Here is a 24,712-nt window from a genome sequence, read left to right as displayed (position 1 = left end):
GGGCAAAAGCACCACACTGACACCTCCTGGCGAGGCTGAAACCTTACCAGTCCCTGTATTACAGCAAAGGGAGTATTATTGCCATAATGGCTCACAGTGGAATAATAAGCATATTATTAATATAATAATGATATAACCAAAGAAATTAATAAACAACATAACAACATGCATTACATGTGACCACACATATTGTGGGCATCACATATGCACTGGAACATGTAGGAGAATCTAGGAAGAATATTAATTTTAACGAAATTGACTCGCACAGCTAAAGAAAGATTGAGCACAGACCAACGTTCACAGTCTTCTCGGATTCAGGTCAATAAGGGGGCAAAGTTAGCTTTGTAGAAGTCTTCAAATTTGTGTGTAATATGGACTCCAAGAAATGTAAAGCTATGTTGGGCAATTTTAAAGGGTAAGCTGTGTAGAGGATAATTCTTAGCAGCTGTATTAATAGGGAATATGTCATTCTTGTTTAAGTTCAATTTGTATCCAGATATTTGACCAATTGATTGAAGAGTAGTAAGGGCAGCAGGGACAGAAATAAGACAAGTTGGAAACATGAAAGGAGGTCATCTGCATAAAGGGAGACCTTCAATTCTGTTCCATCTCTAAATATGCCTGTAATATGGGGGTTAGATCGGCACGCTATCGAAAGGGGTTCAATGGCGACTGCAAATAACAACAGACTCAAAGGACAACCTTGTCTTGTAGAGTGATAGAGGCTCTACAAGACAAGGTTCTATTACTCGTTTACACTTTACATTAAATGCATGTAACAAGTGTTAGTTAATATGCAATAAGGCCCATATAAGTCCTTATAAAATGCTTATAAAAGTCCTTATAAAAACTGGGATAGACTAAAGATGTCCCCTCTGGAGGGTTACACTGTCAGGACAGCTAGTGAAATGCCACAAGTAAGTGAGGAGGATCCTTCCATGGAACAGCAGGATGTTGAACTAGAGAACAAAACTTGTTCCTCCAGTAAAAACTGTGTCATTTGTGTTCATCTCATCCTCTCTCAGTACAATCCTCTAACTGATGCCTACCATGTGATTGGACTGGCCTGCAAGTTGTTATTAACACTGTCCATCACACAAGTAGCCTGTGAGAGAAGCTTCTCAACAGTGAAATACATAAAAAACAGACTCAGGGGCACTTTAACCCAGAAGAACCTGGAGGCATTCATGCTCATGTGCACTGAGAAAGAAATTCTCATGTCTTTGGACGATGATACTGTATAAACGAAGTTGCTGCAGAGACCAGTGCACTGCTCAGGGCATTTATCAATGTTTTAGGGTTGGCCATGTTTCCTTGAAGCTACACTTACGCAGAGGAAAAAGAGATGATGGCGTCATTAGAAAGTTATACTGGGAATAACAAACTTGCAGAGAACAGTGCAATACTTATTTTATTCTTTATTCATGTTTAAGGATTGGATAGTATCTGTGAACAGTTATTTGCACAGAATAGAGATTCTGATATTGTAGAAAAGGACATTGTGATGTTGTAAAGAATAGTGTTGGAGATTTGCCCTTTAACTCATGTTCTAACGTTTGTGAAAATTAATCTAAGTTGTGAAGCAACTGTTTCCTTGAATTATGCAGAGGAAAAAGAGATGATAGTGTCATTAGAAAGTGCAATACTTTTTATTTTATTCTTTATTTCTTTTTTTCTTTTTCTTTTTTAATTTATTTCTGATTTTTTTCCCTTTTTTTCTCCCAATTTAGTGGCCAATTGATCCCTATTTTAATTCAAACACCCACCCTCGTATTGCATGCGTTCGCCAACTGTATCTCTCCGGCCGGCAGTCTCGAAGGAGATGCCTCCCCACTTTCGTGACAAGGCGAATCCAAGCCGAACCACTGTTTTTCCGACACACACAGAGACGCATTCACATCACGAACACAAGCCGACTCCGCCCCCCTCCCGAAGACAGCGTTGCCAATGATTGCTGCTTCATTGAGTCCGGCCATAGTCGGATCTGACGAGACCGGGGCGCGAACCCCAGTCCCCAGTGGGCAACTGCATCGACAGAAAGCCGATGCTTAGACCGCTACGCCACCGCGGACCCCTTTATTTCTTTTTTATTTCTTTTTCTTTTATATTTTTATTTCATTTTTAAGGTTTGGGTATCTGTGAACACTTATTTGCACAGAATATAGATACTGATATTGTTGAAAAGGACATTGTGTTGTTGTAAAGAATAATGTTGGAGATGTGCACTTTAACTCATGTTCTAATAAATCTAAGTTGTGAAGCAACATTTATTTGCACTGAATTGGAAATGATGATATTTTAGAAAAAATACACTGAATTACAAGGCTGTAGAGAACAGTGTGCTATTGCAGACTTACATACTAAGGTTATAATTATATTACTTTAATATAATAAGTCATGGACTAAAGAGGGCTGGTCTGAGGCATGAAACTCCAGGGCTGAAAATGAGTCCCACTCTGGCCCTGACCAGGCTATTTCTGTCACAGTCCCCCCAGGACTCACTCTCTTCGTCCCAGTCTCCCTAATTGTCTCCCTTATCTTGGCCATTCCCCCTGCCCTAATTTCTCTCGCCTGTTTGTTTGTGTATGTGTGCTTCAGAATTGGAGGCAGGTGTGCGGCAGGTGTGCGGCACGCAGAGCAGTGGTCCACTGCCTGCATCTCATCTACAGCAATCAACCCTACTCCTTATATACCCAGCCTTGTCACATCCACCTTGCCAGATCGTAGTGTCTGCTTAGTCAGTTCTATGCATCCAGCCTGATGTCAGTCAGTTCTATGTGTCCCTGTCTAACCCTGCTTTCCATGCAGTCCCATCTGCTCTGTCCACCCCCTGCCTCCGGTCGTTGGTCTGTCTCCGTGGAGCCCCGCTTGTCTTCCTGCATCCCGGTTTGGTCGAGGTTCCCCTCTCGTGTGCGCTTTTGCCCTGGACCCAGTGTTCCCTGTCCGCTCCTCGTCTTGTCTGGTATTAAAGGACTTGTTTTACTGAAACCTAGCATTGGGTTTGTCTGTGTCGGCATGTTGGGTTTGGCCTTGCAGCCGTGGTTAACAATTTCCAATTTGCCATTCATCTCCAAAATTCTTGAGAGGGTGGTTGCATTTCAACTTCAGATCTACTTTGATAACGCTAATCTCTTTGAACAATGCCAATCTGGCTTTTGCCCCAAACATGGCACAGAAACAGCCCTGGTTAAGATCACCAATGACCTCCTTCATGCAGCTGAACCTGGTCTCCTCTCTATATACTCATCCTCCTTGACCTCACTACAGCCTTAATACTATATCATCAGCTTCTAATGGATTGTCTGGCTAGCATTGGAGTTTGGGGCACTGTGTATTAGTAGTTTGCTTCCTACCTTACAGACAAAACGCATTTTGTACAAATTCAGAATTACCGATCAGAAAGTTTAATAGTTTCTCATGGAGTTCCACGGGGTTCAGTGTTGGGGCCACTCCTTTTATTTACCTCCTCCCTCTTGGCAACATCTTCTGCCACTATGGTGTCCATTTCCACTGTTATGCTGATGATACACAACATTGTGTCCACTAAGCCCACTTCCACTCTCCCCTCCAGTACCCTCACTGCTTGTCTCCAATGGTATACAGATATGGATAACTAACAATTATCTGAAATTATACTGAGCTACTCCTCATTGGCACTAAATCTATGCTCAAAAACTGTTTGCTCACTCCTGTCTCCTCTCAGGCTAAGAGTCTTGGTGTTATCTTAGATAGTAGTCTTCTTTTTCCAGTCATATAAATGTCTCCCGGATTGCCTTTTTCCATCTGTGAACATCTCCAGACTACATCCTGCTTTAACACAACATTCCACGGAAGTGTTAATCAATGCTTTGGTCACATCACGCAATGACTACTGCAATGCGATCCTGGCAGGCATCCCCAACAAACTTATTCACTGACTTCAACTCATCAAGAATTCTGCAGCATGGATTATTACACGTTCAAAGTTCACTTAACATGTCTCTCCCTTGCTGATTCAGTTACACCGGCTTCCTGTGTCACAGCAGATTAACCTTAAATTTTTATTATCAACATTCAGAGCTCTTCATAATCAATTCCCTGCTTATCTCACAGACCTCCTTCAGACTTACACTCCCTCTCGCTCCCTGCAGTCTTCACCAGCAGGTCTATTGGCACTACCAGCCATCAACCTCAGCACAACGGGTGCCAGGGCTTTCTCCTATGCTGCACCCAAATTCTGGAACTCCATTCCTCATCACATCCGCTTACTGGACTCCATTACAGAATTCAAAACTGCTCTTAAAACCCACCTTTTTAAACTAGCGTACTCACTTTAACAGCAATAACAGCATCAAATTCATCTTTTTATAACTCCTGCTGATGTATGCTCTATTGCTTATTGTGTTTTATTGTTGATTGCACTAATTTTTTTTACTGCTTTGTTTTATTGTATTTGGTGTAAGGTGACCTTGAATGTCATGAAAAGTGCCTTTAAATAAAATGCATAATCATTATTATTTACAATGCTTGTGTGTGTGTGTGTGTGTGTGTGTGTGTGTGTGTGTGTGTGTGTGTGTGTGTGTGTGTGTGTGTGTGTGTGTGTGTGTGTATGAATGAGTTGGTTTGATGAAGATGCATGTGTGTCATTGCATGCATGGTGGGTTCCAGTATCTATTTACACCTCAAGAGCTATGTATCCCTTTATCATCTTATCTTGAGATACGGTGACAACAGAAGGAGAAGGAGGTGAGGAGGAAACTGTTTGGAGCTGGTGTGTGGAGGTTTTACGAAAAGGTCACAGCAATCAAAGGAAGGAAAACACTTCCCAACACTATACAATACTAATACTATATTGTGGTGCGGTGGTTAGCATGGTCGCCTCACAGCAAGAAGGTCCTGGGATCGAGCCCCAGCGTAGTCCAACCTTGGGAGTCGTCCTGAGTCGTCCTCTGTGTGGAGTTTGCATGTTCTCCCCGTGTCTGCGTGGGTTTCCTCTGGGGGTTCCAGTTTCCTCCCACAGTTCAAAGACATGTAGGTCAGGTGAATCGGCCAAACTAAATTGTCCGTAGGTGTGGGTGTGTGTGCATGTATATGTCAGCCCTGTGTGATGGTCTGGTGGCCTGTCCAGGGATGTATCCCCGCCTGCCACCCAGTGACTACTGGGATAGGCTCCAGCATCCCCACGACCCTGAGGGCAGGATAAGCGGTTCGGATAATGAATGGATGGATGCTATACAACACTACACAATATTACACAGTACTACACAGCACCACGCAATGCTACAAAACACTACACAATAACAGTAAAACAATACTGTACAATACCATCCAGATGAAGGTGCAGAATACAACACTAGTACACAAAGCGACAAAGTACTAAACATCACCACAACTCTTCCCAATACGGCACAATACTACACAAAACGCAAAACAATACAGTGCAACACAACATAACACAGAAATACACAATGATACAAAAGAATAAACAAGTGGAGAGAGGCTGGAGGGCACAAAATAGTTATTTGTGGAGAATAGTAATTTGGGGTTAGAGACAGCAAGAGAGAAAGAGAGACTTTTGACTTTTAATAATTTTTATTTACATCACAGTATAAAAATCCTCCATTCCCATCATGTCAACATTAAACTGGTAAGCTAAAAAAACAAAATCTCAGGCATCATTACCATAGCTCAATCAAAATACACACACACACTACCATAATAAATAAAAAATTGAGAACAAGTGACCCATCTTCACTTAATGAGCACAAAATTTGTCTTAACCCCCACAGAGTCCTGAAAGAGTCCAGATTACTGGCCAGGGTGTAGAAAGTGTGCTCTATCCTCAGACAAGCCACCACCAAACCCATCATATTCTGCACCACATCAGTCCAGCCCTGACCTAGCATCTGATTCTTGCTGGTTTTCCAGATCGCTAGCTTAGCAGGAAAATTCACTAGAAAAATTCACTAGAAAATTCATTAGAAAATCGTGATCTACATGGTCAAAAACCTTCTCTTGGTCAATAGATAAAATACCAACATTGGTATCATATAATTTACATACATCAAACACATCTCTCATTAAAAACAATTATCTATCATAAACCTGTTTGGAACACAATAGGATTGATCTGCACCAATCAATAGTTCAATAAACAATTTCGGTCTGTTTGATAAAACTTTGGAGAGGATTTTATAGTCTATACACAAAAGAGCCACTGGTCTCCAGTTTTTTAAAAGGGCTAAATCTCCCCTCTTAGGTAGCAGAGAGAGAACTGCATGCCTGCAAGAAGCTGGAAGTGCCCCTTTTTTAAAGCAGTCTTTAAAAATGTCAGAAGATCCTGTCCCAAAACACTCCAGGAGTGTTTAAAAAAGTCAGATGGTAAGCCGCCTAATTCCTGGAGCCTTGCCCGACGCCATCTGAGACACCGCAGCAGTTAGTTCATCTAGAGTTATGTCCAACCTCAATGTATCTTGTTCTTCTGGACTCAGCTGGGGAAGGTCCCTGTAAAAGCTCTGCAGCAGAGTCCACATCACAGCCCTCTGCCCTGAGCAAGTCCGTGTAGAAGTCCACTGCATGTTTCCTCATCTCAGCGGAATCCGTGGTCACCTTTCCATCGGGGAGACGAAGACACACCATTTGTTTTTGTTTTTTTTTGTTATTTTAACCACTGACTTCTCTAAATTAAGGAAAAAAGCAGTTGGTGCATCCATGTCTTGGAGTCTGGTGAAGCATGCTTGGACTAAAGCTGCTTTGGCTCTCCCTCGCAGGAAGGAGTTCAGCTGCTGTCTTTTACAGTGTAGGAGATTATTATTCTGCTGATCAAGCTGTGAGATGGAGGCATCTGGTCTCCTATCTCTTCTTCTAACTCCTGTACAGCCCTCTTAATGTTGGCTGTAGAATTATATGTGTATTGCTGGCAAAAAACCCGATTTGGGCCATTTCCTACCTCCCACCACATTGAGTAAGAGAAAGAAAATCATATTTATTAGAGCTCCAGCAATCCCAAAACAATTTAACATTTTCACAAAAATTGTGATCATGTAATAATTTGACGTTAAAATGCCAAAAAAATGTGGGTTTTCTAGTGGGAGATAAGATCAGCTCCATTAAAACTACATGGTGATCTGTAAAAGCAACCGGGTGGATCTGACAATTAACAACTCGAGCTGTACAGGAGCTAGACACATAAAACCTGTCCAATCTAGCTGCACGAACTCTGCCATCTGATAGTTTGACCCAAGTGTACTGTCTAACTGAAGGGTGTTTCATCCTCCACACATCAACTAAATCAGTTTTCTTTAGGACATGGGACAGGACAGAGGATGACTGAAGTTGTGGCTCCTCTCCAGTCCTACCTAAAGTAAAGTCAGTGTAGCAATTCCAGTCTCCACCCAATACAATACACCCCCCTGGATTAATGCCACTCAATTTGTCTTGCACCATTTTAAAAAGCCCTTCATGCTCAGAGCCATTGTTTGGTGCATAAACATGAATAAAATTAAACTTAAACTCCTCTATTTCCGCTGTCACCATAAGGACTCTGCCCTTCACAATCTCTGTGCTGGATAAGATATTCGCATTTAAGGCAGAAGAAAATAAAATGGCAACTCCTGCACTAAAATGTGTCCCATGGCTAAGGACATGTTCAAGAATTCAGGCTTAAGAATAGGGGTGACAGAGCCTTTGCAGTGGCTGCCCCTGATCTCTGGAACAATTTACCAGTACACATAAGATCTGCTCAGACCCTAGAGACTTCTAAATCTTTGTTAAAGACCTAACACTTCTCACTGGCATTCAATTCAAGTTCAGCTTGACACTGTGATTTTATTCTGCAAATATACTTTTACTCTTATGTTTTTTTGTTTACATTTTATATTCTTTATTTTATTATGTTTTCTTTACAAATATTTTTATATTCATATGTGTCACTTATTTTATATCGTGTTTTAAGCTTGTGCAACACTTTGGTTCAACTGTGGTTGTTTTAAATGTGCTATATAAATAAACGTGACTTGACATGACATGCTGCCCTGCCCACCATAAGCCCCAGTCTATTTCATTTGTGTCGTCACTTTGTGTTTCTTGTAGAGAAAACACATCGAGTCTTTTCTGCATGATTACTTGTGTTACTAAGGCTCTTTTCTGCGCATCTCTACCCCCATTCATGCTTAATGAAGCCACCCTTAAACACTGCATAGGAGGAGAAGAAAGACAGACCACTAAGAAATCAGACAGAAAAAGACAGCTGAGAAGAAACATCAAGTGTTGTATGATCATAGTACATCTAAACTGAGAGTTTCATTTTCTTTACCATTTTCACTTTCAAATCTCTCATTAGACCAGTGACATGTTTCTTGACACGATAACATTTCTTGCTATCCAGTACATCCAACCCAACATCTTGCCGCAGTGTAGTAAATGACCGAATGACTTTGTCAGCGTCAGGAAAATAATCTATGACATTTACCAATTTACGATATGTCTCATCCAGAAAACTGTTATTCTCCTCCGATGAATATAAGTTTACACTCTGAGAATTACTGTCTGCTACAGAAACACTATCAGATTCATCTTCACGCGCCATACCAGTCACATTGTCATGCCAGATAGGTCATATTACTGAATGGTTAATGGATTGTATTTTATAAAGCGCTTTTCAAGCTGCAACAGCCGCTCAGGGTGCTTTACAACTAATTAATGCCTCACATGTACACATACCACTGATGGAGTCAGCCATGCAAGGTGACAACCAGCTTTATCAGGGGCAGTTAGGTGTCTCACTCAGGGACCCTCGACTTTTTTTTGCCTGGATGAGCCGAGGATTGAACCGGCAACTCTCCAGTTACCAGATGACCTGCTCTGCCTCCTGAGCCGATCATTATCATTACATTCAGATGCCTTGCGACTGGGAACACAACTGAGCCAACTCACAACTTACCTGCTTATTAATGCCTGTCAGTCTTTCCCCAGCTGGCTCGATGATAAATGGCCATGGCCACTGCCTCCAGACAAATATTGCATTCAGCTTGATGCTTTATTATTTAAAACTAAACATGAGAAGTTAGAGCTTCATTTTGGAGTCACTGTTGAGAGGATCTGTTGGCAACTCTCCCACCTGTTACTAACAGATTCTTGTATCCCACATTCCTTAAACTTGCCTCACATCCTTATCCTATCCAGTGGGATTTTCCTACACACCTGCCAAAGACTGAGTGACACCCAGACAGTGAGGAACTTAAGTTTGTGTTTTGGGGCCTATATACCTTTTTCTTTTGCGCTATAGTTTTGTTTGACTGACAAACTGTGCCCTTCATGCTTCATTTCCAAGATCAAATAAGCCTCACTGTCAATGCCACCACAGTATGTGTGTGAGAGGTTTTGTGTTTGGCCATGCAACAGAACCTGTTACAGAACTAGTGAACGTTTAGCTGCAAGTGTAAGATGAGGTAAACATGCCTCAGGTGCTGCAGGTAAATATGGAGGTGGGTCTGCAGGGGGCAATGGCCAACTCTCTGCTAATAGGTGCTGCAGAACAGAGAAGAGAGCTGGGGCGGGATGAGAGAAGGAGATCAAGCCTTTGCATCGTTAGTCAAGGGCAGTATCTTTCGCTCGCTAAATTTACAAGGTCATGGTTTTGGGAGAGATTCTTATCTTCTCATGACCGCTTAAAATCCTGATTTCTGACTCACCATGGCACTTTAATATTTCAGAATGGCTTTCTATTCCCTTTGTAATTCAGTCATAAATCACATTACCCAGCATTTCAATCTCAACCATATGAACCATAATTTTTGTGTATGACCACTCTCTGCCCTGTTTTTCTTCTGCTTGTGGCTGTTTGGACCAGTTCATTTTTACCAATTCCCCCAGTTGGTGTGTGGATGTAGACCTTCCCAGCAAAGTTATTTCACACCATCTGTGGGCCTGAATACACTATGAATAATCTTTTTACCCTACGCTATTCCTTCTTTAATGTGAACACGTGCTGTGCATTTCATTACTTTATATTTGAGCATTTATGACAAATATAATCCTTTTTTAAAAACATGAGGACTGATTTCTTTGCATTAACTTGCAATCAATTACCTAATAGTAAGCTAAGCTGTGTCTTTTTTCCATCATAATCAGTATATTTTCTGGCAGCCATACCAACATGTACCCTGGCTCTGCTGCATAACAGATGCTAAGCAAGCAGGTGTGGGCTTGGCCAGTACTTGGAAAGGAGGCCTCCTGGGAAAATAAGTTGCTGCTGGAAGTGGTATTGATGAGCAAATGGGGGGCAGTCTTCACTCTGCCCCTAGTGAAAACAATAAATAAATAAATATCCCAGCGCAGTTATGGGGACACTGTGCTGTATGAGATGCCGTCCTTTGGATGAGATGTTAAACCGAGGTCCTCGCTCACTGTGGTCTTTAAAGATCCCATGGCATTTATCACAAAGAGTAGTGGGTTCGCCGGTGTTCTTGCAAAATTCCCAACCTGGCTCTCTCCATCTGGCCACCTAATCATCCCCCCATGTAAGTTGCTCAATGATTCCTCCCTCTCCGCCTCAAGCTGATGTGTGGTGAGCTTTCTGGTGCAAAATGGCTGCCGTACATCACCCAGATGGGTGCTACACATTGGTGGTGGTTGAGGTGAGTTATCCCCTTCAATGCGAAGTGCATTAGGTATCTGTCTAGATAAAGCGATATATGTATAACGGCAATCTATTATTATTATTGCATTTAAAATCAGGTGAGTGACTTAAAGTGAACATTATTTTGGACAAAGCATTTTATTTTTCAGTTTTATCAACCATAACCAAAGACCAGCTTTAGTAAGGGCTCATAAAAACACACAAGACACAAGTTTATTCCACTCAAACCTAAAACGAATGTGGGTGGTCAAGGTGACCGCCAGTTTTTAAACTCTACATTCAGTCAAGATAAATACCCAACTGATACATTAATGCATTGCGTATGTTTGTATGTCTGTTAGAAAACGACTGACACCAAAAATTAACATTTTAACAAATATAATACTTTCAAAGTTTGCAAGAGATGGATCTGAGAATCTACGAAATCTTGACAGCTCTGTTAAGCTTCATGAAAAATCAAAGGAGCATGTCACTGCAGCCGTGCAATCCAGTCTGTTGGGAAATGTGAGGATTGACACTCTGATTGATGAAGGCAAGCGTCTCCAGTTGGCAAAGCATAACGACATGGTGTGGAAAAACCGTGACATTCTGAAAGGGTTGATTGATTCAGTGTCCGATAATAAATGAAACTACAGAGAGACGGTAGAAGTGTTTTCCCGCTATGATGACGTTCTGGCTGCTCGTTTGAAATCAGTAAGGGTTGTTTTAAAAGTATAATGGGGGAGGGGGTTTGGTTAGGTGGTTGTTTCACCAAAAAGTTTGGTCAGCAGCCGCCGCTGGTTAGTATGTCTGTTAAGAAACGCCTGCCCAGGGTGTCTCCCCGCCTGCCGCCCAATGACTGCTGGGATAGGCTCCAGCATCCCCCGTGACCCTGAGAGCAGGATAAGCAGTTAAGATAATGGATGGATGGATGTCACAGTCTGAGGGATAGTGAGTGAACACACCGTCCACACACCGACGCACACATGCCCACCTACACACACACACACACACACACAGGTTTTTTCCTTTTCTATGTTTTGTTCTTCTCTTCTTTGTCCTTTAAGTTCAATTAACGTTTGCACTACTAAATGTATTGTTAAATTGGTTGGTTTATTGTTTGTTTGTTTTTAACCATACAGCAACTTTTTTTTTCTATTTTAGTTTGTATGTTATAAACTGTTCTGTACTGTTTTGTACCACCTTGTGCTTTGGCAGTACTACATCACAGAATATGGTCATGCCAATAAAACCCTGCTGAATTGAACTGAGAGAGAGAGAGAGAGAGAGAGAGGGTTAGTGAGTGTTCTGGTTTCATAGGATAATCTACCGACGGTTACGTTTTGTCTCTTACACACACATGCACATGCACGCGAGCGCACGCACGCACGCACACACACACACACACACACACACACACACACACACACACAAATATTGGGTATTCGGTAGTGTTTGAATAACGGCCCATCGACAATCACCAATTATTGACACTGCACATCGTAATGCGTAGCTCAACTCATAACATGCTCTATTTGCCTTCTTTGTGTTACTAATTGCTCCTATCCTGCAAATGAAAGAGCGATTGATAAAAAAGGGAGGTAAATGCACACAAAAAAAGGTCATCGCAAACTGCAATACAGAAGACAAATAGAGCAAGTGATGAGTTGAGCTACACATATGTGCGTGTCAACAACTGGCGACTCTCGATCGGCCGTTAGTCAAACACCACCAGGCCAAATAAAAGACAACAGCTTGTGAGCGAGAATGCTTCGTTCTCTGTTTGCCTTTTCTGTATAGAGTTTGTATTTACCTCTTTTGCCCATTAACCTCCATTTGCTATTGATAGCTGTTTTATTTACTGGGTAGAAAACAATCAGTGACGCATAAAACGTACAGGCCGGAGGGAGAGAAGGACATTAAGACCTTAAACACAAATGACATCCAACAACATTTCTCATTTTTTCTCGTTTTAGGGTAGATATTCAGGCAGTCTTTTCGCAGAGCTGAAGTGCTCTAACATTCCTATGGAAAGGGGCCTTCACCATCTCCATTCTGGTCCCTTCTCCGAACAGCTTTTCCTGCACCTGGAGTGCAGCAGCTCCGTTATTCAGGCACGCTTCATATTCATGAGATACAACATAAATAAACATCAACCCTGAGAAATGACTGGCATGTTTATGATTAAGCATATCAGAGACTCGGAAATAAGCTTGAATTAATCTTGGTACGTTGGCCTAGATTTCCTGCATTTCCTCAGCTGGTCAATCAAAAATTATATGACGCTACATATCCCAAGAAGAAGCCTTTTGGAGAACAGGACTCCTATTATTTTGCATCAATAGAAGTTCAAAATAATGATTTTATGTCCAGTTCAGGAGGAACTGACTGTTGATCTCCCGTGGCATGGGTATTGGTCCTGATCAATACCAAGTGTAAGACTAGTATATATTCTCTATGAGATGAGAATAGAAAAAAAAATTACAACAGAGGCGGAGGAAGCACTGGGCCCCACTGATGTAACTCTACGTTTCTTGATTTTTTCTTGTTTTGGTCGACTACTTCCACCAAGTGGGCAGAATGAAAAACTACCAAAACAATTTGGAATGAAGGTGATGTGTTGTAGTGTTTCATTGATGACAAAGTCGATTGATGACACTGCAAAACAAGGGTGTCACAGACGCAAAATACAATGGTTGTGTGACTGTGTCATGAACAGAACGATACGGGATCTTGTTTCTAGTTTGTAACTGGAACTAGGCCATGTATTCACTACACGTCGTCAGCTGAGTAGTTAACATTACATATTATCTATACAATATCCTGATTGGATGCTAAACATTCAAATTGTAGAATAGATGCCTCTGCACCAGTACAGAGCTCAAGTTAGCATGTTTTTGGTTAACCAACCATCCAGAAAGCAAGCTGACACATCAGAAACACGTCAAAACTTTTACTGAGGGATCAATTTGTTTGTTAAACGAGATAATTTTTTTTTCTTTTTGAGATACTTTATTGATCCCCGTAGGGGAATTACACTCTGCATTTAATCCATCCTAGCTGTGTAGCTAGGAGTGGGCAGCCGCCGAGCAGTGCTCGGGGACGAGCTCCGGTTCGTCTTGCCATGCCTCGGTCAGGGGCACAGACAGACGTATGAACCCTAACACGCATGTCTTTCTGACGGTGGGGGAAACCGGAGCACCTGGAGAAAACCCACCGCATACACGGGGAGAACAAGCAAACTCCACACAAAGGACGACCTGGGATGACCCCCAAGGTTGGACAATCCTGGGGTTCAAACCAGGCCTTCTTGCTGTGAAGCAACAGCCTAACCACTGTGCCACCGTGCCACTCGTTTAGAAGCACGTTTTACTTGCATTTCTGTCAATGAGGGTTCTGTGAAATCCTACCTCAATGAAACCACATAGAATATGAGTAAGTCTAACAGAGAATATGGGGTGGGGGTGCAGAAAAAATATATTTTACCAATTTTCTTACCACTGAGGATTATAATGTTAATTTAAAAAAAAAGAAACACACAATTTTTGACATCTTCCAACAGCATATATTTTCCAATGAACTTACTTGCAAACATTTTTTGGAATGGTCACTGAATCTACAGATTCCACAGCTGAATGTGAGACTAATGTCAGTTTGTGAGTGAGTGAGTTAGAATCCAAGTTCATGAGGTGCTTTGCATCTAACTCCCCCCCCCCCACAATCATGAATCAGGAATACTTTGTCATTTCATTTTATTTCATGCACTTGCACACACGAAATTAAATGAAACATGGTTCCCCCAGCCCACTACAGTGCAAGACAAAGACAAAAACACTCATCCAAAAACTACAATAACTACGCGAACACATATACCCAAACTAAACAACAACAAAAAATCACTGTCTAGAATAATGAACGCCAGCCAGGATGACTGTCTGAACTGCCAGTCTGTATGAGCTGGCAGTTAGCTTAGCCTGCCCCACTTCCGTGTCCTGTCAAACCTCCTGCGGTGTTTCCTCTTCAGGTGCAGCTCCGGGCAGGGCTGTGGTCCTTGGCCCACTGGATGCAGCACACCAGGCTCCCTTATCCAATTCAATGCTAGCTCGCCCCGCCAGACACCTTTGACACACCTCCCTGCACTCCACACGACGACACTAAAAACAAAGTCAAGGCTTGGTGAGGCTGCCGCCAGACCCCCCTTGGTGTTATTGGAACTGCCGGTCTGCATGGGCTAGCCTGTGGCTGCATGGGCTAGAAATTAGGTAGCCCATGCAGACACAAAGACAACAAACAAAATTCACAGTAAACGGATGACAAGGAAAGAGAGCACAGACGGATGAAGACCAATGAGATATATTCAGTTATTGTAAAGCAAAGATAACAGAGCTGTTTAGACCATACTGAGAGGTCCAAAATGGTCACTCAATGACCTGACAGTGTGACTAAAGTGGGGTAATGTCTGCGGTGGACCATGCACTTGTCCCTGTCAATGAGCAGGGAGTTGCTTTTGCACATAATGTCTTTCACCAGGGCCATGCGTGACTCTTTCAAGTGGGAAAGGGAGCCTCTTGCTTCGCTGAGTTGCTGGTGCAGGGACACCAGGGATGCATCAATCTGCCCCACCTCCCCTTCCAAACTAAACATGGGGTTGAGAGAGACAGAGAGTCAGAGAATGAGACAGAGCAAAGAAAACACGAATAGATGAGTTTGTGTCTGTGTGTGAGTTCATGCAAGGGCCAGGGTGTTTGCATGCATTTGTGCATCTATGTGCACCTGAACTGGGGGTCATCTCTACAAAGCTCCATGTTGGGTCTTAAGGAACGCAGGTAGAGTCTGGATTGGGCTACTCTCAAGGGGGCCTCTTTGTCATGGATGGCTTGCTCTAGAGCCACAATGTTCCTCTCCTGATCCCCAATCTGCTCCAAAATCTTTACACAAACATGTACACACAATTATATACACACATGACATTAATGGCTAAACTCAGTCTATCAATCCATTCAATCCATTCTCAAACCTAGCCATCTGTTGTCCATTGCATACAATGGCACAGCTAAGTATGACTATCTATCTAACATTTATTTATTCATGCAATTGAACCGTTCAGCCAGTCTCTCTGCCACATGTTTCCTCCACCACCTGTGTGAGGTGCAGCTCCAACTGGGTTTTGGCCTCAGCCACCTCCATACAACGCTGGTTGAAGGCCTCGTCCACAGTGGAACATTGGCCTCTCAGGTCCTCTGCTATCTCTTGCAACACCCGCTCAGCTAGTGCCCTGACACACACACACACACACACACACACCCACACACACACACACACACACACACACACACACACACACACACACACACACACACACACACTATTCATCAGCCTTTGGAGGGCAACACACATCATCAAACTAGACTCCCATTTTTTTTTCACTTTTCTTCCCTATTCATCTCCATACAGCCTGTCTCATTCACAGTTCACCTAAAGCCCCACCATTACACAAACACTACAGCAGTTTGGGAGGGTGTAGAATTCCATACTCCTCCACTGATATACATGCAGAGCTAATTGACCGTTTTACCTAAAAATTTCTCTGGGGGAACGTGATGCATGCAAAGTTTCATGCGATCACCCGACAATTCAGGCTGCCCTACCACCTGTCGGGGTCACAAACTGCAATATTGGGTCACATCATAACCTACACCTGCTCAACCTGCCTTTACTCCCTGCGCCTTCTGGGACATTGCCATTTGTGCTCCTTGTAATGCCAAATGAAGGTGACAACAGCATTTTCAAACCATAAACCTCAGTCTTAGCACACTAGTGAATTGGTTCACTGTGCCACCCAAGCACCATGAAAGCCTCTGTTTTAACTGGCATATTACTACCTTTAGGAGAAATACTTTTTCCTGGTTGCAGATTTCAGCAGAGTGGAATGTAAATTCAAATGGTGGAAGTTGTGAAGAGTTGCCAGATGGCTGGGCAACCACTGCAGAAATAGTGAGGGGGACAGCTAGGAAGGTACTTGGTGTGTCATCAGGACAGAGGAAGGAAGACAAAGAGACTTGGTGGTGGAATGAGGAAGCACAGCAAAGTATACAGAGGAAGAGGTTGGCAAAGAAGAAGTGGGATAGTCAGAGAGATGAAGAAAGTAGAAAGGGGGAACAAGCAGATGCAGCATAAAGCGAAGGGAGGTGGCAAAGGCATCGGAAAAGGCGAATGATGAGTTGTATGAGAGGTTAGACACTAAGGAAGGAGAAAGGACTTGTACCGATTGGCTAGACAGAGAGACCGAGCCAGGAAGGATGTGCAGCAGGTTAGGACAATCAAGGATGGAGATGGAAATGTGCTGACAAGCAAGGAGAGTGTGCTGAGAAGGTGGAAGGAGTACTTTGAGGGGCTGATCCAACCTTCTCTCTCTCTCATTTTCATAATGAGAGAGAGAGAAGGTTGGATGATGTGGGGATAGTTAATCAGGAAGTGCGGTGGATTAGCAAGGAGGAAGTGAGGGCAGCTATGAAGAGGATGAAGAGTGGAAAGGCAGTGGGTCCTGATGACATACCTGTGGAGGCATGGAGATGTTTAGGAGAGATGGCAGTGGTTTTTTTTAAGTAGATTGTTTAACACAATCTTGGAAAGTAAGAGGATGTCTGAGGAGTGAAGAAGAAACATACTGGTACCGATTTTCAAGAATAAGGGCGTGTGCAGAACTGTAGCAACTACAGAGGTATAAAGTTGATCAGCCACAGCATGACGATATGGGAAAGAGTAACAGAAGCTAGGTTGAGAGGAGTAGTGATGATTAGCGAGCAGCAGTATGGTTTCATGCCATGAAAGAGCACCACAGATGCGATGTTTGCTTTGAGAATGTTGACTGAGAAGTATAGAGAAGGCCAGAAGGAATTACATTGTGTCTTTGTGGATTTAGAGAAAGCATTTGACAGGTGCTGAGAGAGGAGGTGTGGTATTGTATGAGGAAGTCAAGAGTTGCAGAGATGTATGTAGGAGTGGTGCAGGACATGTATGAAGGAAGTGGGACAATGGTGAGGTGTGAGGTTGGAATGACAGATGGGTTCAAGGTGGAGGTGGGATTACATCAAGCATCGGCTCTGAGCTCTTTCTTGTTTGCAATGGTGATGGACAGGTTGATGGACCAGATCAGTCAGGAGTCTCCATGAACAATGATGTTTGTGGATGACATTGTGATCTGTAGCAAGAGTAAGGTGCAGGTTAAGGAGAGCCTGGAGAGGTGGAGGTATGCACTGGAGAGAAGAGGAATGACAGTAAGTAGGAGCAAGACGGAATACCTATGCATGAATGAGAGGGAGGACAGTGGAATGGTGAGGATGCAAGGAGTAGAGGTGAAGAAGGCGTATGAGTTTAAATACTTGGGGTCAACTGTCCAAAGTAACAGGGAGTGCAGAAGAGAGGTGAAGAAGAGAGTGCAGGCAGGGTGGAGTGGGTGGAGAAGAGTGTCTGGAGTGATTTGTGACAGAAGGGTACCAGCAAGAGTTAAAGGGAAGGTTTACAAGATGGTTGTGAGACCAGCTATGTTATATGGTTTGGAGACAGTGGCACTGACAAAAAGACAGGAGGCGGAGCTGGAGGTGGCAGAGTTGAAGATGCTAAGATTTTCATTGGGAGTGACGAACAAGGGCAGGATTAGGAATTAGTATATTAGAGGGGCTGCTGAGGTTGGATGGTTTGGAGACAAAGCAAGAGAGGCAAGATTGAGATGGCTTGGACATGTGTGGAGGAGGGATGCTGGGTATATTGGGAGAAGGATGCTGAATATGGAGCTGCCAGGGAAGAGGAAAAGAGGAAGGCCAAAGAGAAGGTTTGTGGATGTGGTGAGGGAGGACATGCAGGTGGCTGGGGTGACAGAGGAAGATGCAGAGGATAGGAAGAGATGAGAATGGATGATCCGCTGTGGCAGCTCCCAACAGGAGCAGCCAAAAGTAGTAGCAGTAGTTTTCAGCAGTGACTTGCAACCGAACCTCAGTGGCACATATTCAATTGCATAAAAAAAGAAAAAAGAAATGAGGTCTTAACACTACTGAGGAGAAGCTAAACTATTGTAGAGAGATGTCACTTTTGGCCCCAAAACATTTTAAGAGCTCAAAGTCATCATTTCAGATGCTGCCTGACAAGGTAGCCTACAAGAATGTGACCCTGTACTCTAGTCCTTCTCTTGGCCATATTGCACTCTGACCTGAGATCCTTAGTGGCTTGTTCCTCCTGGGAGGCCTTGGACAGGTTATCCTGAGTGAACTTTATCCAAGATGTGGGATCACACACACTGGACCAGAGGAAAAAAATGTAAAAGTTATCGGGTGTTGTGTTTTACTCCATGTTCTGGGAATTTGATCTGAACAAACAAACTCACTGTTCCTGCATGGCAGCTGAGCTGTGGTGATGCTCCGTGTCCATGCTCATGTTGTTGTATCGTCCAGACTGATCATCCAAATTGTAGGCCTTGCACTTATCGGACCAGTCTAGCTCTAACATCAGCTTAGTCTCTCTGTTGATCCTAACAGCAACACACACACACACACACACACACAAACTCTTTATGGTTTTGTGAAATGACAGCATGAAACTGGAGATGACTTATCGAAGGAAAGGAGCACTACGACAACTGATCACACTTGCTCCTCACTGAGTAAAAGATAGCACTACTGATTTTAACACAAGTTAGATGCAGACAGTTTGGTATACAGTGCATAGGGTGCACAGGTTTGACTCACTTGATCTGGTTGACCACCTGGTCAGCGGTTCTCTTCAGAAGAGCCTGGATGCTCCTGATCAAGTCCACTTCCTTCAAAACACAGGAATCAGACATTGTTGATTTATCTCCCATAGAGTTCAATGCTTTCAGTGTTTAGCATTCCACTGGAATATCTTAAATAGATGATGTATCTGTAAGCTTGAATGTGCATACAGTATTGTCATTATCTTATGGTCCAATTTTTGTTTTATCTATGAGAAATCTATTATATGAGATATTTTTCTCACTTTAATTTCCATATGGTAGTCAGCAAAGTTAAGGTACAAAAGTAGGGATACACCAATTCTGATACAGGAATCGGATATCAGGCCAGTACCATGTTAAAATGGAGAATCGGTCCAAGTAGACAAATGTCTTAGGGTCTGATGAAACTTAAGCATAACTTTCGGTCTTAATTTTACACAATATTCAGTAAAATTGACTTGACTTGACTTAATCCCGAGGGAATTTGTTTCTGTCATAGTTGCTCAAAATGCTCAGAAGTACACAAGTTAAGAAAGAAATTTACCATCAATAAACCAATAACCTTTCCACAGAGCCATTATAGCCCTTCACCAAATGTGACAGTATCTTTTGGCTGGCACGCGAGTTCTAGTCAGGATAGAAAGTAAAATAAATAACTCCAGATATCACAATACTTTCAGGAAAAAATCTGCTGCCCTCTGAAAAAATATTTAGGAAGAAAATAAAAATATATTAAGGAAGAATTTCATTTTTCGACACAAAAATAATCTTAAATATACAGCCAATATACCAAGCCAAAAAAAGAGAGAAAAAAGCAAGATCAATATCCTTGAAGGGCCCAGAGAAAATTAGTGGACACCACATTTCTGACAATGTGCTTATTTTAAAATGAAAACAGAAAGGGCATACACACTTAAAGAAGGTGAAATAAATAAAAGGTAAAGAATGAAACACCTTTTTGCATTTTGTGTTGTCTTTTTCTAATGAAAGTGTAAAATATTTATTCAGTTTTTCGTGGGTTTTTTTCCGCTTTCGGTCACTTTTTGACTCTCATGGTGTCATCAGAAGCCTCTGTTTGCCTACAGCCAATCACATCAAATTTATCAAACTATGAAACCCCGCACACAATTACGACTCAAATGTCAGCTCATGAATATTAATGAGGACCTGACCGCTCTGCACAGCTCTTGAGACAATTGAGAACAGGTATAGATAAATAGATAAAGGTAAAAACCCCGCAATAGTCATTTACAAATAATCGTCAGATGTTAAGTCATGTTCAAGAATTTCTGATGTGAAAAGTTACTGATTTTAGAGACTGCATTACGCTGAACCTGTAACCAGCTTTTCTTCTCCAGGCACAAAAAAAACAACCATTGAACGATCGAAAGGGGTGTTGTAAGTAAGCATGTCGGCACAAGTGGATGTGTTTACCGTGAGAAGTTCCTCTTCAACAGTGTCTCTCACCAGGTCAGGTCCCCGTCGTCTCTCCCGGCAGGTGAGGTTATCGGTGGCGATGGCGTACGGAAGCTCGGTGGCGTCCAGCGCCTTCTCCAGCCTTCTCTTCAGCAACACCAGCAAGTCCGTCTCGGATAGGAGCCTCCCGATGTGGAGCTGAAGCTCCGACTTCCAGATGTGGATTTCCTGTAGCCTCTCCCCCAAGTTGCGCGTTGCCCCGGCCTGGATCCGCTGAACGACTGCCTCGGTGTCCTGGTAAATAGTTTTGGACGTCTGCTGGATCCCCCGGGCTTCGTAACGGTCCGTCGCGGCTTGCTGGAGGATGGCGTGGTTGTTGGAGCGCCATTCCGTTGGGGTGTATTTCCCGGACCTGTAACCAGCAGTGGCCATCCCGGAGGACGGTTGCAGCGGGGTCTCCCGGAGCGAAGTTGGCTCCCTCGTCGCCCTATCCGTATTCATTTATCTGTTGGGTAATAAGTCAGGATTATTTCTATCCCGAATGAAACTAAGACGCCGATCTGTGTCGACTGGGAACCGGTGAACTCCGATGTTTGTGTGGTGTTGCTAGGCATCACATTGGGGGGGGGGGGGGGGTCCCGGGTACGGACTCAGTTTTCGGTCCGGGGACGGTGTCGCACCAAAATTTGCGACCGTCGAGAAATGACCACAAAAAAAAAACCAATCAGTTTTATTTGGCCAAGTATGTAGGCCTATAGGAATTTGACTCCCATTGCTCTCCCTGTTCTTAGAATAGACATAAAGCTAAAGCAAAGACACCAAGGTAAATATAAACATTTAACTGCATTTGCACAGATATACATGTATATAAAAAAGTATATTTAAAAACAACAACAACAACAATGGCGTTGTAACCGGAAGACAATAGTGCAATGACATTATTAGTATAGTTGTCCGGTAAAGTTCGAGCTAAATCTTTACATGATGTTGCTTCCCGGATCAATAATCCACAAAAGAAAACTATGATGTAAAAAGATAAACTACGATTCCAATTTTGGTAAGGTGTGCAATACTACTACTACCACCACTACTACTACTACTACTACTTTCGGCTGCTAAACTAAAACAAAACAAAAAACAAACTCCAAAGACCAAAAGCATCTAATTGGTTAACGTATGATGATAATACTGAACTCTCTACAGTTTATGATGGGTATTGTAATAACCTGGAACTGTATTCCCCCCCAGTCGTATCCGGTCAATCACCCCACTCTTCCGAGCTGTCCCGGTCGCTGCTCCACCCCCTCTGCCGATCTGGGGAGGGCTGCAGACTACCACATGTCTCCTCTGATACATGTGGAGTCGCCAGCCGCTTCTTTTCACCTGACAGTGAGGAGTTCACCAGGGGCACGTAGAGCATGGGAGGATCACGCTTTTCCAACCCAGTTCCGCCTCCCCTCCGAACAGGCGCCCCGACCGACCAGAGGAGGCGCTAGTGCAGCGACCAGGACACATACCCACATCAGGCTTCCCACCCGCAGGGGCAGCCAATTGTGTCTGTACAGACGCCCGACCAAGCCGGAGGTAACACGGGGATTCGAGCCGGTGATCCCCATGTTGGTAGTGCAACGCAGTAGACCGCCACGCCACCCGGACTGGAACCGTGTTTTTAATATATATAGCATATTTCTTTTTCTGAAGTTAGAGATTTGTGATCTAATTTTTGTAGGCGTTGTCTCGTTTAGAGGAGATGCTTAACTTCATTTTTTGACAATGATGTGTGTCTTGTGATTGGTTACTGTTAGCCCTAGTTTTTATATAAAGCTCATCTTTTACTTTTTGTTATTTTATGCCTGAAGAAGTTTCCAGACTAGAATGTCGTAGCAATTCCTAAATAATAGTATTGTGAAAGTGATGAAAGCGTGTGGGTATACTGACTAGTGTAGCTTTCCTCGTTGAGGTGTGCAAAAGATTCTGTTCATATGCCCAAAGAATGGAGGGTCCTCTACTAGTAATACTACAACTTTTAGATTAGCAAGTTGATCTTTTGCTTAATTTTGGTTAAAAAAAATTTTTTTTAGAAAAAGTATTCTGCACTCCACTTTGTAGTCACAACTATAAGGTGGAGTGCAGTCAGTTTTACTTTTAACAGCTGGGGTCGTCTTCTGGTAGTTATACTACAGTTTTAGTTTCACAAAACGTTTTTTTTTCTTTAATTATGGTGAATTTTTACTGTAAAAAACATTCAATAACTCTACAACTATAAGACATAGCGCTGTCAATTTTGGTCCAAACGCAGAGAACCCCCCCCCCCCACACACACACACACACACACACACACACACACACAGGTGATGATAAAGAATTTGGTTTTGCAAATTTCCCTTTTGCTTAGCTTTTGTGATTATTTTTTTCATGAATAAAATTTTCAATAGAGTCAAAGCCATCAAGTGGAGACTGTGGCATAAGCAGAAATCACAGTGTGGGTGGGCACAGAGAAAATCAGGCGGGCCTAGCCCGTCCAACACCAATCATGCTTAATAGGTTCTGAAATGAATATGTTAACCAAAACAGGCCATTACAACTATACTTGCCTGAATGCACCACAGTTTAATCACAAGGTTCATACATCATCAGAGGTGATGTTACAGGCACCAAGATGAACATTAACAACAGCATCACTTAGCCTGACACGGCGGCCACACACACACACACATATACACACACACACACACATACGCGTGCACAACAGCATTATTAATCAAGCGTATGTATAGAGGTACACACAGGGCTACTGACACCAGGGGAACACCGGGGCAGTTGTCCTGGGCTCTGAGTCAAGGGAGGGTCCAACTCCGAATGCCCCCACGTGAGTCCGGTCGGGGTCCGGACTAGAAATGAGGTTTACGTGCACACCGTCTATGTTTGGCCTGTTCAAGGTCCCAATATGTATTTTTTCTATGTAAATCTGATGTATAGTATGTTCAGATCATTAAATAACGACTTTGTTATCAATTTTCCATGGACAACTTCAAAGCATTCAAGTTGAGATTTGGGAGTGATAACATGTCTAATACGATTGAATTTAGTTGGTGGGGCTACCCTTTTAATTGGCCTATACTTGGATTAAATAGCGAGTGTGTGGGAGAGGAGAGCTCTTCTTCCGTGCGCAAACGGAACAAGCGCTGTGTGTGCGTTGTGGAGATTGTCTTGTCCTGAGCACGAGCAAGACACACTTGAACTTAGCCTGCATGGCAGCCACGTAAACCACACACACACACACACACACACACACATGCTTGAATGTGCTCATGTTCTCATGTTTTTGGTGAACGGTGAACTGAACCTATCTGTTTGCAACTAATGAAGGTGAAGTGAGTGTGCGAACTACACCATGACTTTCAGGGAGCTCACTTTTAAAAAACATTTTTTTTTTACTGTTGTGGGGGGGGGGCACTTGCACGTGCCTCAAAGAAAGGGCTGATTGTGAGGACAATTCATATATATGTATGTTGCTTACTTTAATCTTTGACCACAGATCAGCTATACTATGGTTACATTGTTTGAACAGATGTCTGGGGGCTCATATGTAGCAGGACAAGGACGGGGGGGTTTAAAGGAGCCTCTTCTTATGCCAAATGGTATGGGCCTGATAACAGAGGGGGGTGTGAGTGCTGTTTGAGTGTCACAGGAAGCGGTCCTGGAGGGTCCTGGCAGAAGGTGAGGACAAAGGAGATGACCTCTTGGAACAACAAACAAGCTCAGTTAGCAGGAGGTTCACCCAGCAGGAGTTCACCAAGATAAATTGTCTCCTTCAAGACAGGATGATGGAGAGACTCTTAAGTATGCACCATCATGATGGAAACTACCCCCTCTCCATGATATAAGAGACTCTGGGTACATATTATTGTGATCAGAGCAATGGGCGTTGTTCTACTGTATGGTATAAAGAT

General features: G+C 43.0%; 1 protein-coding gene across 1 annotated transcript; it reads right to left on the bottom strand.

Moving 5' to 3' along the window:
- Window positions 1-15,019: 15,019 nt before the first annotated feature.
- tekt4 (tektin 4) lies at window positions 15,020-21,260 on the bottom strand. The gene is made up of 7 exons (XM_056280444.1): window positions 20,778-21,260; window positions 19,339-19,409; window positions 18,978-19,121; window positions 18,804-18,890; window positions 15,737-15,872; window positions 15,371-15,525; window positions 15,020-15,233 (listed from the first exon to the last, which is right to left on the bottom strand). The coding sequence occupies exons 1-7, from the start codon at window positions 21,258-21,260 to the stop codon at window positions 15,020-15,022; spliced, it is 1,290 nt and encodes a 429-aa protein (XP_056136419.1).
- Between the last annotated feature and the right edge of the window lie 3,452 nt (window positions 21,261-24,712).

This window comes from Lampris incognitus, chromosome 5 (assembly GCF_029633865.1).
Source record: "Lampris incognitus isolate fLamInc1 chromosome 5, fLamInc1.hap2, whole genome shotgun sequence".
Lineage (NCBI taxonomy): Eukaryota > Metazoa > Chordata > Actinopteri > Lampriformes > Lampridae > Lampris > Lampris incognitus.
The sequence above is the reverse complement of the archived record's forward strand: the minus strand, read 5'-3'. Positions and strand labels throughout refer to the sequence as shown.

Bases quoted from the DNA above. Each gene is read 5' to 3' on its own strand.
- tekt4 (XM_056280444.1), bottom strand. From the start codon at position 21,260: ATGAATACGGATAGGGCGACGAGGGAGCCAACTTCGCTCCGGGAGACC. The intron at 19,410-20,777 runs GTAAACACATCC...TGTGTTTTGAAG, and splicing joins TTGAAGAGGAACTTCTCACG to GAAGTGGACTTGATCAGGAG. The intron at 15,526-15,736 runs GTGGTGGAGGAA...GTTTGTGTAAAG, and splicing joins TGGAGCTGCACCTCACACAG to ATTTTGGAGCAGATTGGGGA.